Source organism: Sturnira hondurensis, unplaced genomic scaffold (genome assembly GCF_014824575.4).
Source record: "Sturnira hondurensis isolate 20B ecotype Veracruz unplaced genomic scaffold, ASM1482457v3 Scaffold0012067, whole genome shotgun sequence".
In the NCBI taxonomy this organism is placed as follows: domain Eukaryota; kingdom Metazoa; phylum Chordata; class Mammalia; order Chiroptera; family Phyllostomidae; genus Sturnira; species Sturnira hondurensis.
The window spans coordinates 133,847-151,000 of record NW_028084698.1 but is presented as its reverse complement, the minus strand read 5'-3'; the positions used below and the strand labels follow the sequence as shown (position 1 = coordinate 151,000).

Sequence of the window (17,154 nt, the reverse complement as noted above, 5' to 3'; positions counted from 1 at the left end):
TGTGGTTTGTTAACCATGGTCAAGTGTGGTTTGAAAATATTAAATGTTAAATTCCAGAAATAAAATTTGTATGTTTTAAGTTGAATGCTATTTGAATAGTGTGGTGAAATCTTCTTCTGCTCCCTTCCATCCTGCTTAGGACCATCAACTATTCCTTCATCCAGTGCTCCACCCTGTATCCAGGACCCACCCATGGCCACTTAGAAGTCATCTGGGTTTGACGGGCACAGTATCACAGTGCTGTGTGCTCAAATAGCCCCCAAGTGCAAGACCAGTGATGCTAGAAACTTGGATTTGCCAAAGAGAAGCCATAAAGTATATACGTCTGCATGTGAAAAAAACAGTACAAAGGGTTTGGCACCACCCACAGTTTCAGGCATCCACTTAGGGGTCTTAGAAGTATCCCCTGCAGATAAGGGGGATTACTTCCACCTTTTTCCAGTTTCCTCGGATAACCAATGGTCTGCCAGGGAAAGGTAAAGGAAGAAGGAAGTGGTTTTTAAAAAGAAATTTTTTTCCTCACTCAAGGACATTTTTTCATGGCTTTTACAGAAGGAGGAAGGGAGACAGGAAGGGAAAGCGAAACATCATTGCAAGAGAGAAGCATCAACTCGTTGCCTCCCATACATGCCCAAACTGGGGATCATCTGCACCTGGACCACAGATGGAACCCACAACCTAGGTGTGTGCCCTGACCAGGAATCTAACCCACAACCCTTCAGTTAGGAGGATGATGCTCCAATCAAGTGAGCCACACTGGGCAGAAACAGTGTTTTTAATGGCTATATTGCACATAAATATAAACTAAATATACAAATTTAATAATTATTTTCATGTATAAAAAGCTAAATATTTATTTTTTTGGCCCTACAGACCTCCTCTCAGTCATGTACTCAGGTAAATAATTTTGGATAAAATATTGCATCTAATAGTAATACAGTATAAAGCAGAATTTTACCTTTCTGAAAGTGAATTTGAGAATTCCCAGCATTTCCAGTTATCAAAATGTGAAAGCACAGTATTCAGTGCTCAATATTCAGGTAAGTTTACACACTTTCCTTTCAAATAAAAAAGCATTTCAAAGTTAGACTGCAAGGAAGTTTAGAGTCCAAATTTATTTCCATTCAAAAACTTCTAGTACAAGCTTTTTCTGTCTTGCACTAGTTGTAAAATTGGAAGCAATGAAATTAATCTCTAATGAAATAAACCAATATTCCTTTCATAATGCTATCATCTTCCCTTGAACGTCTAGCATCTGCTGAAAGGATAAATCATGTCCAACTTCTAAATCAGTGATTTTCAAACCATCCCTTCTTCAAACAGAATACCTTTGTTTATATCTATGGTACTTTATGTATGAGCTTCTGCATAAGACTTCAGTAACATACAGGACTCCACTGCAAAAACAAAAACAAAAACAAATTGAAAACTGCTGTCCTCAATCAAAGTCACCAAGAGAAGTAAAGACAGGTTCAATCAACGTAACTTTTTTCACTCTGTCCTCAAAATTCTGCTTAAATTGGCTGTAAAGGGATATTTAGACATGAACTTCAGGGCATCAATCCACAATAATGAAGAGAATGAGGGGAAAATTTTTTTGAAAAACTGGAAAGCAGTGGTCAGAAACGTAGCAGGACTGAGAACCTTGGACCGTGTGCAAGCCGCAGGACAAGTCAAGAACTAACCTGACTTCTATTCGGGATTTATAGTCCCTGACAAAGAAAGATTTTCTAGAGAAAAAGTGATAAAATTGATTAGAAATCCATTTAAGATACAAATTCCCAGATCACATCTCCATTCTTATTTTCTGAGCAGCCCCTCCAGCCCCACCCTGGGAAAAGAGCGGGGGCTTTTTTTTTTTTTTTTTTTTTTTTTTTTTTTTTTTTTTTTTTTAGGAGAGATGTCTTTATTCTCTAGAGCAGATGAAGCAGGATTTCTGAGCTGGATATATATCAAACACCCTTGAGGCCAAAGGTTTACTGAAAACAGGAAATTCAGTAAACAAATGCTTTTCCTGCACTTGCCTTCCAGAACACACACCCAGGCCTTCACTCTCCAGGTAGGAGATGACTATGATCTTTTCCAAGAACATAAACATTCTAAGAGGAAGATCTAAAAAAACTGACATCAGTGATTCCTCAAATAACTGGCCCAGCCAATCACGCTACAGTGAAGCCTGTGGTCAGCAAGTCCCATCCCTGAGCTTAGAGCGTCCAATCAGCCTTTCCACTCTTACTCGACCTGGGCAGAAAACAGTGAATTCGGGACATCTGAGAAAAGATGGAGGACCAAAACAACAAAACAAAGAAACGAAATAGCTATTTCTTGGGGGAGGAAACCAATGCAAGGAGAAGAAAACTTTCCCCAAAAAAACAGTCTCAGAAAATTAACAGAATATAACATAACCACATTAAATAACAGCATGTTGTTTAAAAGAACCGCTCAAAAATGTTTAAAGAAGAGCTCTTGGGAATTAGAGAAATCCCGGAACTTCAGGCCAAGACGGAACAGTAAGTAGATACACTGTGCCTCCTCGCACAACCAAAAAAGGGATGACAACAACAAATTTAAAAACAAAAAACCAGAACTGCCAGAAAATTAAACTGTATGGAAGTCCAACAACCAAGGAGTTAAAGAAACACTCATCCAGACTAGTAGGAGGGGCAGAGACAGGCATCCAGGTGGAAAAGACTCACGACAAGGCGGAGGGGACTGGGCAGTCCCACATTTGTGTGCAAATAAACCGGGAGGAAAAACTGGTGAATGAGATAGACCATGCAACCCAGGGTCCCAGTGTGGGAAAATAAAGCCTCAAAACCTCTGACGGAAAACATCTGTGGGGGTTGTGGTGTCAGGACAAACTCCCAGCCTCACAGGAGTGTGTTGGAAAGATCCACAGGGTCCTAGAATGTACACAAGCCCACCCACCCAGGAATCATCACCAGAAGGGTCCAGTTTGCTTGTGGGGAGACAGAAAGTGACTAAAAGCCAGCCCAGAGCAGAGCAAGCAGCACTGTTCCCTCCTGAACCCCTCTCCCACTGACAGCATCAAAACACAGCAATATGAGTTGCCCTGCCCTGGTGAACACCTAAGGCTCCACCCCTTACTACTTAACAGGCATGCTGAGGCAAAAAAGGAAAAAATGGCCCAAATGAAAGAACAGACCAAAGCTCCAGAAAAAATACAACTAAGTGATGAAGAGATAGCCAACCTATCCAGATGCAGAGTTCAAAACACTGGTAATCAAGAAGCTCACAGAACTGGTTGAATATGGTCAAAAGATAGAGGAAGAAATGAAGGCTATGAAAAGTGAAATAAAGGAAAATGCACAGGGAACCAACAGTGATGGGAAGGCAACCGCAATGCAAATCAATGGTTTGAAGCAGAAGGAACAAAGAAACATGCAACCAGGACTGAATGAAGAAATAGGAGGAACCTTCAGGACAATTTTAAATATTCCAACATCCGAATCATAGATGTGCCAGAAGGAGAAGAGGAAGAGCAACAAATTGAACACTTGTTTAACAAATAATGGAGGCGAAATTCCCCACTCTAGCAAAGGAAATAGACTTCCAGAAAGTCCAGGAAGCTTAGAGAGTCCCAAAGAAGTTTGACCCAAGGAAGCACACACCAATGAACATCATAATTACATTAGCCAAGATTAAAGAGAAAGAGAATTTTAAAAGCAGCAAGAGAAAAGGAGACAGTTACCTACAAAGGAGTACCCATAAAACTGTCAGCTGATTTCTCAAAAGAAACCTTGCAGGCAAGAAGGGGCTGGAAAGAAGTATTCCAAGTCATGAAAGGCAAGGACCTACATCCAAGATTGCTCTATCCAGCAAAGCTATCATTTAGAATGGAAGAGATAAAGTGCTTCCCAGATAAGATCAAGATAAAGGAGTTCATCATCACCAAGCCCTTATTATATGAAATGTTAAAGGGATTTTTCTAATAAAAGATAAAAAATATGAACAGTAAAATGACAACAAACTCACAAGTATCAACAACCGATCCTTAAAAAAAAAGTAACAAAAACAAACTAAGGAAGCAGAACAAGAACAGAATCACAGAAGATTCTGTGGAGGTCACATGGAGGGTTATTAGTGGGGAAGTGGGAGAGGGATAGAGGGGGAAAGGGTACTGGGAATAAACATAAATGGTAGGTAGAAAATAGACAGGGGACAGTTAAGAATAGTATAGGAAATATGGAAGCCAAGGAACTTATATGTATGACCCATGGGCATGAACTAAAGGGGGGAAATTCGGGTAGGAGGGGTGTCCCGGGTGGAGATAAATAAAGGGGGGGGAAATGGGACAATTGTATTAGTAAAACCAATAAAATATATTAAAGAAAAAAAGAAGAGTTCTTGAGAATTAAAAATATGATATCCATACCTTAAAACTTAATAGAAGAGCTGAAATATAAAATTTATGAAATATCTCAGAAAGTACAGGGGAAAAGTAGATAAACTCTTATTCAAAATAGTACTGGAAGTACTAGCCACAGCAATCAGGTAAGAAAAAGAAATAAAAGATATCTAACAAAGGAACTAAATGGTAATGGGAAAAAATACAATAAAAAGGAAATAAACAGTATTCAAATTGAAAAGGAAGAAGTAAAACTATTATTTGCAAATGACATGACACTGTATATTTAAAAAAACATAAGCATTTCACCAAAAAACTACTACTAGAACTGATAAATGAATTCAGTTAAGCAGCAGGATACAAAATGAATATCCAGAATTTGGCTGCATTTTTATAATAAACTATCAGGAAGAGAAACTAAAAAAATACTCCCACTTACAATTGCATCAAAAAAGAAAAGGTACCTAGACATATGTGTAATCAAAGAGGTAAGAGACCTGTATTCAGAAACTTATAGAAAAATGAAAAAAAAACATTGAAGAAGATACAAATAAGTGGAAGAATATATCATGTCCATGGAGAGGAAGAATTAGCATCATTAAAATGCCCATTCTGCCAAAAGCAATCTATGGATTCAATGCAATTCCAATTAAAATACCAATGGCATATCTCACAGAACTAGAACAAATGTTTCAAAAATTTATATGGAATCACAAAACACCCTAAAGAGCCTTAGCAACCTTCAGAAAGAACAAAATTGCAGGGGTCATGCTATCTGATATCAAACTATACCATAAGGCCATAGTAATCAGCATGGTAATGGCATAAAAACAGGCATACAGATGGATGGAACAAAATAGCCCAAAAATAAACCCACATCTTACAGTCAAGTAATAGTTGACAGAGGAGGCAAAAACATATAATGGGGTAAAGACAGTGTGTTCAATAAATGATGGTGAGAAAATTGGACAGGTGAATGCAAAAAATATTAAACTAGACCACCTCATTACATCATACACAGGAATAAACTCAAAATGGATTAAAAACTTAAATGTAAATCACAAAACCATAAAAATCCTAGAAGAAAACGCAGGCAGTAAAATCTCAGACATTTCTCTTAGCAATATTTTTTTCTGATGTTTTTCTTCAGGGAAGGGAAATAAACAAAAAATTAAACAAATGGCACTACATCAAACTAAAAAGCTTTTGAACAGCAAAAGAAACCATCAACAAAATAAAAACACAACCACTGAATGAAAAAAACATTTACCAGTAATACACCTAATAAGGGGTTAATCTCCAATATTTATAAAGAACACAAACAACTCAACACCAAAAAACAAACAATCTGATTAAAAAATGGGCAAAGGACCTAAATAGACACTTCCCCAAAGAGGACATTATAGATGGCCAATAGATGTATGAAAAGATGCTTGATGTCACTAATCATCAGAGAAATGCACATTAAAACCACAATGAGCAATCATCTCACACCTGTCAGAATGGTCCATCATCAATAAATCAACAAACAACGTGTGCTGGTGAGGATGTGGAGAAAAGGGAACCCTAGTGCACTGTTGGTAGGAATGCAGACTGGTGCAGCCACTGTGGAAAACAGTATGGAGTTTTCTCAAAAATTTAAAAGTGGAACTGCCATAAGACCCAGTGATTCCAACTTCTGGGCATATATCTGAAGAAGCCCAAAACACTAATTCAAAAGAACATATGTGCCCCCATCCTCACTGCAGCATTATTTGCAATAGCCAAAATGTAGAAGCAGCCCAGGTGCCCATCAGCAGATGAGTGGATAAAAAAGCTGTGGTAAATTTACACAATGGAATACTACTCAGCCATAATAAGAGGAAATGTTACCTTTTGCAACAGCATTGATGGAACTAGAGAGTATTTATGCTAAGTGAAATAAGTCAGACAGAGAAAGACAAATACCATATGATTTTACTTATATGTAAAATCATAGAAGTCTAGAGAACAAAATAAACCAACGAAACAGATATATATATATACTGAGAACAGACTGACAGCTGTCAGAGGGGAGTGGGGTTGGGGGACTGGATACAAAATGTGAAGGGATTTTTAAAAAACCACACACACACACAGACAATAGTATATGACTGCCAGAGGGGAAGGGGGTTAGAGGGAGGTAGGAGAGGGCAAAGGGAAGTAAATGGTGACTGAAAGAGACTTGACTTTAAGTGGTGAGCACATAATGAAGTATGTAGATGATGTGTTATGGAGTTTACCCTTGAAACCTGTAGGGTTTTATTAACCGATGTCACCCCAATAAATTCAATTCATAAAAGTAGAAATAAAAAAGTAGGTGAAAAACAAGAGAATGTCAATCCAAGATATTCCAATCCAACCCAATATTCAAGCAATAAAGATTCTAAAAAGAGATATAGTAAATGAAGGGCAAAAAAAATTTTTTTTAATATAATTTTTATTTAATTCTTGTTCAAGTACAGGTTTCTGTCTTATATTCCCAACCCTGCCCGCCGCCCACCCCATGCTCCCCGCCTCCCTCCCCTTTCCACCCCCCACCCTTAGTTATTGTCCATGTGTCCTTTATACTTGTTCAAAAAAATTTTTTTAATAAATTGAAGGAAAATCCCCAGAACTAAAAGGACATCAGTTTTCATAGCAAAGGGGCTCTCCAAGTATCTTGCCCACCATCATAAAATTTCAGAATACTGAGCATAAAGAGAAGATCCTACAAGTTTCTACAGGGGGTGGGGGTGGTCCAAATTCAAATATCAGGAATTAGAGTGGTTTTACACTTTTCAAGGCAATTTTGGAAGCTGGAAGGCAATGCAATAATTATTTCCGCCTAGGATTGTCTATCAGAAGACTCTAGGACAAGAGCAAAAGAACTTTTCAGACAAGCCGTCTTAAACAAAGGTTACTTTTTATGCACTACTTCTCTGGGAGGAGTAATATATTCCTCCAGCTCTAGAGAGTGATAAAGGCAGACACCAGGTGTAGTCATTCAGGATCCAAAACGAGAGAGGCAAGGACCAAGGAGGACTCTAAAGGACCACCTCAAGGGGACAAGTCCAGATTGGAGCAAGACAACAGGCTCCAGGAGAAACTTTTTCAGGCTCATGAAATCGTACATGCCGGATGCACCCAAACTTCTTGAGAAAGATTTAAACCACCGACGAAGAGTTTGGGAACAAAAGCAAACCAAAAAAAAGGCAATTAATTAATCCAACAGAAAACAAAAATGTGCAAAGGCAAGAAAAGTATGTTTACTCCATAGTTCCAGTAAGAACAGCATTTATATCATCAGCAAAAGAAAGCGTGTTTCTCTCCTCGCCCCACTTTTGACACATGTGCGGGTCTTTTTCTCACGCCAAACAATTTTCCAGCTCTCCAGGCACCAACAGGGCGTCCTGCCCTTCAGTTCTGACACAAACCGCTCGAACTCCACGCAGGCAGCACGTTTGGGGTTCAGTCCCATACGACTACCCCCACTCCAGACACCGGTCGCCAGTTACCTGCACTTTCGACCCACCAGCTATAACTTGGGGTCCCCGCACTCCCTGCCCAGGTTCAATAATTTGCTATCGGCTCACAGAACTCAGAAAAACACTTTACTTACGCTTGTTCGGAAGGAAGAGGTACCTAGGGCAAGGTCAGGAACCACTCCACTGGGGAACTTCTAGCTCCGTGACGTTGCCCCCGCCCGCCCGCTCGCTCGCTCTGGGACATGTTCAGCAACTCTTCCTGAAGCTCCCTGAACGCCTTCGTTTCGGGGTTTTATGCAGGTTCCTTACGTGGGAATGACTGCTTCGCTCATTGGCCACGGGTGTGATTCACTCAATCACCAGCCCTTCTCCAGTTCCCACACCTGGGTCTTCCCAGCAACTCCAGGCCCCAGCCAACAAAAAAGACTCCACTACTGTCACTGCGCCCATTCCAAGGCCTTTCGTTCTTGTGTCAGGAACTGGAGTCTAAAACCAGACACCGTTGGGCCTCAACTGGACAACACGGGTCTGAACTGCTCCGGGGGCACAAATACCCGTTTTTCGTTGGTTGGTTGGTTGGTTGGTTGGTTTCCAATAAATACTGTCCGCCCTCCACATCCGCGGGTGTCACAGCCGGGGATTCGCCAACCGTGAGAAGACCGCAGTATTTATTTCCTCATTCCCAACCGCAGATTCCCGACGCCCAACCGCAGACCAAATCCAGTGTTTTCGTATTGGCAACAGCAGATTCCCAGCTGCGAATTCTCAGCTTGGTTGAATCCTTCTGGCTGCTAAATCCTGGCTGCTGTTAAGTGTGGGGGCAGTCAAAAGTTATCTGTGAATTTTCGACTATTGTGGGGTCGCCTCCCAATCCCTGTGATGTTCTAGGGTCATCATAAAAGATGCTTCTAGCACCTCCATCACGCGGGGAAGTACAAGGGTTTTAGGAGTTTTGTGTCAGGAACCAGAGGCAGAGACCAAGCATGTATTTCTCATTATATCAGTTGTAATATTTTAAACACTGAATACTGATTGAGCTGATATCACAACAAGACTTTCCTGAAAAGTGAGGCGGAAATGGGCTGCCATGGGAACGAGGTGAAGGAGAATGAAGTGTTCTTATCCCGTAGTAAAAAGCGTGCCCAGGACTGAAAAATCAAAAGCATATAATTTAGAATCAAAGACCTGTACACACAAACACGCATCCGTTAAAAGTAAAACCAGTTGTCTTGGGAGAAAGGGAAAGGAACAACTATGGGAGCAGGAACCAGTGGCTTTGGAAACTAGTGCAAAAGCCTGGCTCTTTACACTTCCGGCCAAAGGCCCCGCCCCGCAGATGGTTTGTTTCAGCAATTTCTACACACGTGGGAAGAAGACAAAGGGCTTGTCCCGCGTAGTCCGGCTGCATCCCTTGCCCGCCATCTCCAGCTTCGCAGAAATTGGCTTACACCTGTCATCGGCATGTTTGTCACTCTGAGCAGCCTGGCTGGTGACTTAGCTTCGCCTTTTCACGCCCAGCTGGGCCAGGAAGTGCAGATGGATAGCTTTAGTCTCCTCCGGAGGCAGAATCAAAACTAGCCCTGGCAAATCTAGGTCTGACCAATGCAGAGGATAGAGGAAAGTGTGAAAGAACCCCAAGGGGTGTGGGCAGCAGAATCTAGGCTGTGAGAAACCCTAGGAAAAAAACAATATTGTTTACTCAAATAAATTGCAAGGAAGGAGAGGAAGAACCTATAGATTACAAACGATTAAAGAGACATAAAAAAAAGTAGATGCTTATATGACTGATGAAATCTTAGGGAACAAAATGAGAAATAGCAACAAAGAGAGGACTACAAGCAAAAATAGTCAAATTATTCTTCCTCGATCTTTGTGCATGGCAGGGCCTCCAAGAAACATGGATTCATTTGCCTGTTGGAATTCAGTATTGGACTGTAGTCCTCCATAAACAGGAATTATAATGATCTAGCATTACTCATAATTTTATTAAGCTCTTCCAAGTATGTGTTTTTCATAACCATTTGGAGGAAGAAAGGGCAGAAGTCAGTATATGAGTCATGTGTCTAAAATGGCTTAGTCATCTCGCAGGGGGGAAGTCATCATTTTTTAAACGGTGATATTTTTTCTTGATATTTTTTCTCTCCATCCCCCTTCATCTTGTCGGTCCTTGGATCCTCAAACAGCCCCCTCTCCCCTACCGGTCATCACCATACACCTTCCTGGAGGCAGTGAAGGGAGTGTTGATGGCATCAGATTACAAGACACTTCTTAGGAGGAGGCCAACGTGTGCCGACCTATACACACCAGTAGGGGTAGGAAGGTGCTTGGAATTGGGGTAAAAGAAAGAGGCAAAGAACACAGCACAGCATCCACGCTGTTCCTCAAGGGGTGGAGAAGAGGAGTTAAAAATGATTCCCAATCATCCAGCTCCTCCCTACAATCCCCATACAAAAGCCGCGTCATCTTGTCTGTGTGTGCAGAAAAGAAGGAAACAGGGATTTCAGTGTGGCTGCACGACAGCTTCCCACTGGGCAAACCGGAGGATGGTAGGGTGCCTGCAGGAGCACGGCACACCATGCTCCCAGGTGGGTCGGTTCCTTGGATTCATTAGTTTCTCCGCATCACACCGTGGTAATAAAAGAGGACGGGGGGTGGGGGGGGGGGACAATTGTTTTCAATCACAAGGTAATTGTGATTAACTCCCAGTAGGGGGTTCCAGGAAATACGTGTCAAATTGAACCATCGTTCACTGAAAAGCTCATCTGTGGCTGGCAGCATGCTTGGCACATTTGCACACATCATTTTCTCATTTAATCTGATTTAAGGATGCCATAGGCACTCTGGAATGTGCTCTTTATTATTAGATGCACCGTCTGTGCCTCTGTTCCCTAACCGCCCCCTCCCCAATCAGGAAAATATAGAGAAGCTGCTACAGCTCTGCCTTTGCCCTCATCAGAACACGCTTTAATGTTTTCTATCACCTGCTGGGACCAAAAGAAGCCAGCTTTATCTGCTTGCCATTTTTTAGTGACTAAATCTCAAATTTCTGAACCAAGAATGTTGCTCTGAATAATAAGTGTTTTCTTATCTCCCTGCTTCTCCTCTTTCCCATAATATTTATTTACTACCAGTTGGCAATACACCCAGTAAATATACCCAAGCATGCAAACATTGGAGAGAATAAGAAAATATCATGACGTTTCAAAGGTAGTCCCAGAAATAAAATGGTCATTTTAACATTCTGTAAGATTAAATTAACTTCAAGCTGCTTGGTTGTCAAGAGCATATAATGAAGTTGAAAAGACTAGGGCTTGAGGTTTATTTCTGCCACTTTCTCAACATGTTACCTAATATTAAATCTGTCTCTCTTTCTCAACCTTGGTGCGTACAGTTGTCATAATAAATACTTGGCAAGTTTGGGAATGTTAGACAAGGAAATAAATGTAAAAATATTTTTGCCCATTGCTAAGACCTATATGTTAGTTAGTTATTAAAAACAGGCACACCCCACAAAAGATCATGTAGACAAAGCAAAAGGAACAAAATACAATCTCCCTAAATTAGCTGTTCTTTTCCCTTTGCTGAAGGAAAACTTACTCCCACAACATCCCTGCGCCTATGTCTTTCCTTGTGGTGGGAGAGGGAAGCCCTGGCTGGTGTGGCTCAGTGGATTGAGCATGGGCTGCAAACCATAAGGTCATTCGTTCGATTCCTAGTCCGGACACATGCCAGAGTTGTAGGCCAGGTTCCCAGCAGGGGGCGCCTGCAAGAGGCAACCCCATATTGACAGTTCTCTCCCTCCCTTCTCCTCTCTCTAAAAATAAATAAATCTTTTAAAAAATAATGACTATTAAAAATGCCTTTTCTATTTCTTGCTAATGAACAAATCTCAAATCTTGCAAAAGCACCTTTGTAATGCTTTGAAATCCTGCTCTTTCTCTCAGAACATCTCTGCCTCATCTGAGGCTTCCTAAACATCCTCTTGTGAAATAGGCATTCAAGACCTCGAATTAAATGTCCTCAAAGTTACCTGCCAGCCCCAGATTCCCTGTTGCTCTCTTTCTTTCCCAGTCAGTCACTGTCTGAGAACTCTTACATCTTTCTTTTTTTATCAGTGTCTCTGGGAAAAAGTCCAATTTCAGTCCAATTTCACCATCTCGACCAGAAACTCCAGGAAGATACTCCTGAGTTTTAATATGCACAATGAAGATGCCTCATTAGTCAAAAAGTCAATCTAATAATAATAGCATCTGACTGTGTTGCTTCTATTCTGAATCTGGCATTTGGACGAGTAGTGGCACCCCCACTGAGGTTCGTTGTACCAGCCATGACACCTCCCAGTGGAAATTGTGACTTAAGTTCCGGTGCCACCCTGCTTGGAAGGGCAGGTGGCATCTACCCACAGAAGGCTGCATTTCTAGGGGTACAAGGGAGGACAAGACTCTGGGTTTTCCAAGTGAAACCAAACCTGCTCCGACCTATTTCTGGGAGCCACCAGGATAACAGAGGAAAAGTGAGACAGAAAGAGGCCTCCTCCAGCGAAGTCACGCTTTGTGCCTCAGCTTCTGGGGGAGGACACCCTAGTTGAAATGACTTGGGGGCTTATCTTTCCCTAAAGCATTATTCTGACATGCATAAAAAGGAATATATCAGGGCATTCCTCACGGCTTTGTTTAGAATAGCAAAAATCGAGAGGAGTAAAAAAGCGTAAATGCCATCGTTAAATCATTGGTCCTTCATGAACACAGCACGACCCCTCTAGGAGGTGTGGTGGAAATTTATGAGGGTTTTTGATGTCACCACCTTTGGGTTACTACCAGCACTTACTGGTTGGGGGCCACAGTGTACCCCACACAATGAAGAGTTTGCCCCATCCAGCAAGGACTTTGGGTGTCTTGCCAGATGCGTAGGTGAAAGCAAACCACCTGAGCCAAGACCTGAGCTCCGCTACGTATAAACACAAAGTAATTTCTGCGCAATTTTAATATACAAGGACTTTTTTAAGGATGGGACCAACGAATGAACTGAGACGTTGTGGAATTTTGTTCGGTTTGAACAACTCTACCAAAAGTTGCTCATCATCTCAGGGAAAATCATGAAATGAATGTTAGCCTCACCTCAGGTATTGCAGTCATCGCCAAAACACATCGAAGTCTATCAGGCTGCAGCCTTCGCGTCTACGTGGAGGTGTGAGTGTCTGCCTGCTCTCTGGGACCATCTTCCACCGTGGGCCCGAGGCACTTCCATGTCAACATACATGTTAGTTTATTATAAATTGTTTTTCCATCTATCTTCATATTATTACAGTCAGAACAGTATATTGATTTTGACCATATTTAAGTACTTTGTATTATTTATGAACTTTATTTCAGAAGAGTTTGGGAGGCTATTCTGCAATGTTTTTATTAAAAAGGGCCATTAGCCCAGAGTGTTTGTAATTAAATAAAATATGATACATTATACTATGACATACTCTGCAACAGTTTAAAGGATTAGCTAAGTCTATATATACTGTCATAGGAAACTCCTTAAGCCACAGAGCTGAGGGAAGGAAGCTGACTCAGAGGCATTTATACGGCATGTACAGCTGATATCAGTTATCTGAACATATGCCCACAGAACCACACTGTATGGGACATGGGAGTGGGAGGAAAAGCGTGTGGAAGACATGCCTGAAAACACACACATGAGCCGATAACAAGGGGATGGAATCAGGGAGCCCAGTCAGGTGGGTTTCTGTCTCATTTGTCATGTTTGAATGTATACAGAGAAAACAGAGACGGGCATTCATTAATAACTCAAAATTCCTAAAATAAAAATTTGGGAAAGAATCGCTAAGGGAAAAAAAAGCACTGCCCAAGCTCTCTCACTTGTGACCCCCGTGTTGATGGCGTGAGCTTCAGGGTGGCCTTCTGCAGAACCAGCCTCCACAACACAGCCAGGCAGCGCCTGGATCCCTGCTGCCTTCCGCGTGGGCCGCAGGAAGAGAAAGCACTCTGCCTGGGACCCCAACCTAGTCCAATGGGTTCCTCCATCAACGCACACCAGTAGGAAGGGGACATTGCAACCCAAAGGTTTGCCTCTCCGGGGGACAGCCTTGCACAGTCACCAGGAGCCGTATAGGGGGCCGCAAACCTCCACCCACTTTTCAGCTTTCCACAGAGGAAAGAAAGGCCAATTTCAAGTCAGCCAACAAGGTAGGACTGAGCCAAACTGAGCTCCCTCCCTGTGGTCCAGACCAAGATGCTATGAAGCATTAGGAGTCTCCAGACACAGCCGAGAGGAGCCAGGGCATCAGAGGAGGGTTGGGGAGAACTCCTGGGCCTTCTGCCATCACCAGGGGGTGTCGGACTCAGCACACTCTAAGGAAGAAGTGGGTACCTCACTACACGTTCCCGTGTGACTAAATCATATCGATCTCAGGGGTTATGGTCAGCAAGGGCCCCTTCCTGTATCTGACTGAGCTTGTTGCCAATGTTGGGTCCACCAGGCAGCTTGGAAGTCGCCTTTGGGAAGGCAGCTACGGCAGCAGCAGAAGAGTGTGATTGTATGGCCCAGTGTGGAAGAAGATGTTCCAAATGTGAGAGACACGTTTGTATGTGAGGTCAGAGCTCTTTCTCAGGTCCCAGCAGCCCGAGGGACCAATGACGCATCCCAGTGGCAGGAGGCTCTGTGATCCCCATGCTCAGCCCCCGTGGGCCTCACACCCCCACACAGCTGTGCGCGGTTCTGCTCTTGCAGCTTCCAGGCTCCTGAGGTCACTGTCTGTCCTGGCTGCTGCCCATGGGCTCAGTCACCACCCATACCCTGCGGGCCTGCCTCAGGGAAACACACTCTCTCCAGCAACCTTTTGGAAAGCCAAGCCTTCAGCGATGCCTCCGGTCTTGTTGTCCCTCAGGGGACACATTCAGGGCAGGTAGCTCAGGACCCCTGAGAGAGCTTCCTGGATGGAAGACCAGTGTCCCCCCAGGGCTCACACACCTTCACTGTCTCCAAACCTGGACGCAAGTTGCCTGCCATGCAGGCACCCAGTTGGGTGGCATTCCTTCCTGCTTCTTTATTTTCTTATACAATGTTCCCAGAGTCCCCAGAACCTGGCCATCACTACTAACAAGCTCTTCGCAAGAATACAGAAAGACGAGCATTCGGTGTAGGGAGGGCCCTGGACAGCATGGCTCAGTGGACTGAGCATCAGCCTGCAAAGCAAAAGGTGGCTGGTTTGATTCCCGGTTGGGGCACAAGCCTAGGTTACAAGCCAGTCCCTGGTTGATGGCACATGCAACCCATCAATGTTTCTCCCCCTCTTTCTCTCTCTTTCTCTCCACTTCTCTCTAAAAATAAATAAATAAAGTCTTTTAAGACAACGCCGTGAGTGTGTGAGTTCTGGTGTCACACCATCAGATCTGAAGGTTACCTTTACCGTTACTATCTGTACGTACCGTTACTATCGTTACTATCTTTGAGCTGCAAAGGAGCACACCCCACACGGTTCCAATAAAGGTTAAGTGGATGCACACAATGGGCTCCACACAGCTCTGCGTCATAGGAGAACTCACACATGAGTTCTATGTCTGTCCATGTCTGTCCCTCGGCCGCCTGGGAGGTGTGCAGATGAAGTGCCCCTAACAACTTTCCTGCACGACGGTGCACGCTTTAAAAGCCTGTGTTCTGATGTACGTATTGGGTCCTTTTTTTAGTACTGCCTCCTTAAAACGCTTCCGTAGAGAGTGGGAATTCTGTTTTAAACCAGAGTTCAGCACGAATACTTACGTAAAATAAGCCACAAATTTTAAAAGATGAACGCACTGAGAAGATAAGAGTACAGGTTAAAGAGGAGATTTCTTGAATCACGTGACCATCCCATTTGCAGTAAAACTTCCATAATTGCAGTTTCCATTTTCTGGACAAAGAGGTAGCGTTTTTGTCTGTGGTAAGGCAGATGTCTTAGGACGCATTCACAGAGGCTCACTGAATCCAAGATAAGGAAGCCTATATCCTTTGTGTACTGATGGAAACATGCGTGGCACTCCTTGAGGTGGTGTTTCCAAATCAGATCCAGCCGGTTTGAGCACATGCGGCTAGACCGAGAAGCCCAGCCGAATTTTCTTGGATGGCTCCAGTAGAGCTGCTGGCGACCCATCTGGCTCTCTCAGATGCAACGAGGAAGAAGGAGAAAGGCAAGAGTGGGAATTCTTCTGAAATGACGCTGGATTGATTTTGACCTTGTTTCTGACACCTTTAAGTCCAGAGCGTTCATGGAATCATAGATCTCAGTACTGGCTGGGCCTTTAAAGATCATGTGGTCCTGCTGAACTTCAGGTGCAATCTTCCTGTCCCCACTGGAAACCAGGAGAACTCAAGCCGCTTGCCCAGGGTCTCATCACTAGTAAAGGAAGGAGGCTCAAAGGGAGTGAGGATGCACCCAATAAAATTCGGCATTTGGTCACTTCCATTGTACGTGAGTGTCCAAGGTGTCAAACTCTCCATCCCCTCAGGACCAAGAGGGTTTCTGGACAATGACCATGCTGTCCCCACAGGCCAGTTACAACGAATGCCTCCTCAAGTCCTGGGGATAAAGGAAAGGATGATGATGAAAATGACAAGGTCAATATCATGCTTCTGTTATGCTGTCGGTTTTCTTTTTTAGTTCTAAGAATTGCAAAATGACAGCAAGGGATGTATTTCAAGCTGGAAAGGTGATAAAGGGAGAACAAAATCAAATCCTCCCCAGGAGATAAAAGACACATAAAGCACTGAGTAAACTTGGAGCCTCTTGCAGACAAAATCACTCTGGGCAGCAAGCCAGAGCCACAGAAGAAATGTCGAAGATCCCACCTGAGAGAGCCAGCGAGCTGAGGAGCACTAGGCAGTGAGTGACCTTTATTCTCAATCCGGCTGGACTGGGAGTCTGTATAAACCTGTGTCACAGAGCAGGAGCCTCAGGCAAAACACAGGGCTCAGAAGAGCAGACAGCAGGAATAGCATACACTCATCAAAGAAAAGATAGAAAAATATCAGTGTAGTTGAAATTTTTGCTTGTTTCATTCTCCTACCAGGTGCCAAGCAGCAGAGCAAAACCAAAAGACCGGCCTGGCCATGGGTCCTTGGCCTCCTAGCCTTCCAAGAAAACCGAGAATCTGATTCCACAAGGACCAGCTAATGACACAGGTTCTACAGAAGGCGCTTCGGGAACAGAACAGAGGAGGAGGCCATGTCCCATGTCCCCCTCCTCACTGCAAGTCTTCATACAAGTCCTCTTGACCCTTTTTAACTGATGTTTTGCTCTGAAAGGCACCTGCC

The 17,154-nt window shown here is 43.2% G+C and overlaps 1 protein-coding gene across 1 annotated transcript; it reads right to left on the bottom strand.

The window, feature by feature from the left end:
- Window positions 1-14,273: 14,273 nt before the first annotated feature.
- Window positions 14,274-15,994, bottom strand: LOC118997013 (40S ribosomal protein S29-like). Its single transcript, XM_037060664.1, has 3 exons — window positions 15,824-15,994; window positions 15,294-15,318; window positions 14,274-14,374 (listed from the first exon to the last, which is right to left on the bottom strand). Exons 1-3 carry the CDS (start codon window positions 15,992-15,994, stop codon window positions 14,274-14,276), a joined length of 297 nt encoding a protein of 98 aa, XP_036916559.1.
- Window positions 15,995-17,154: the final 1,160 nt, after the last annotated feature.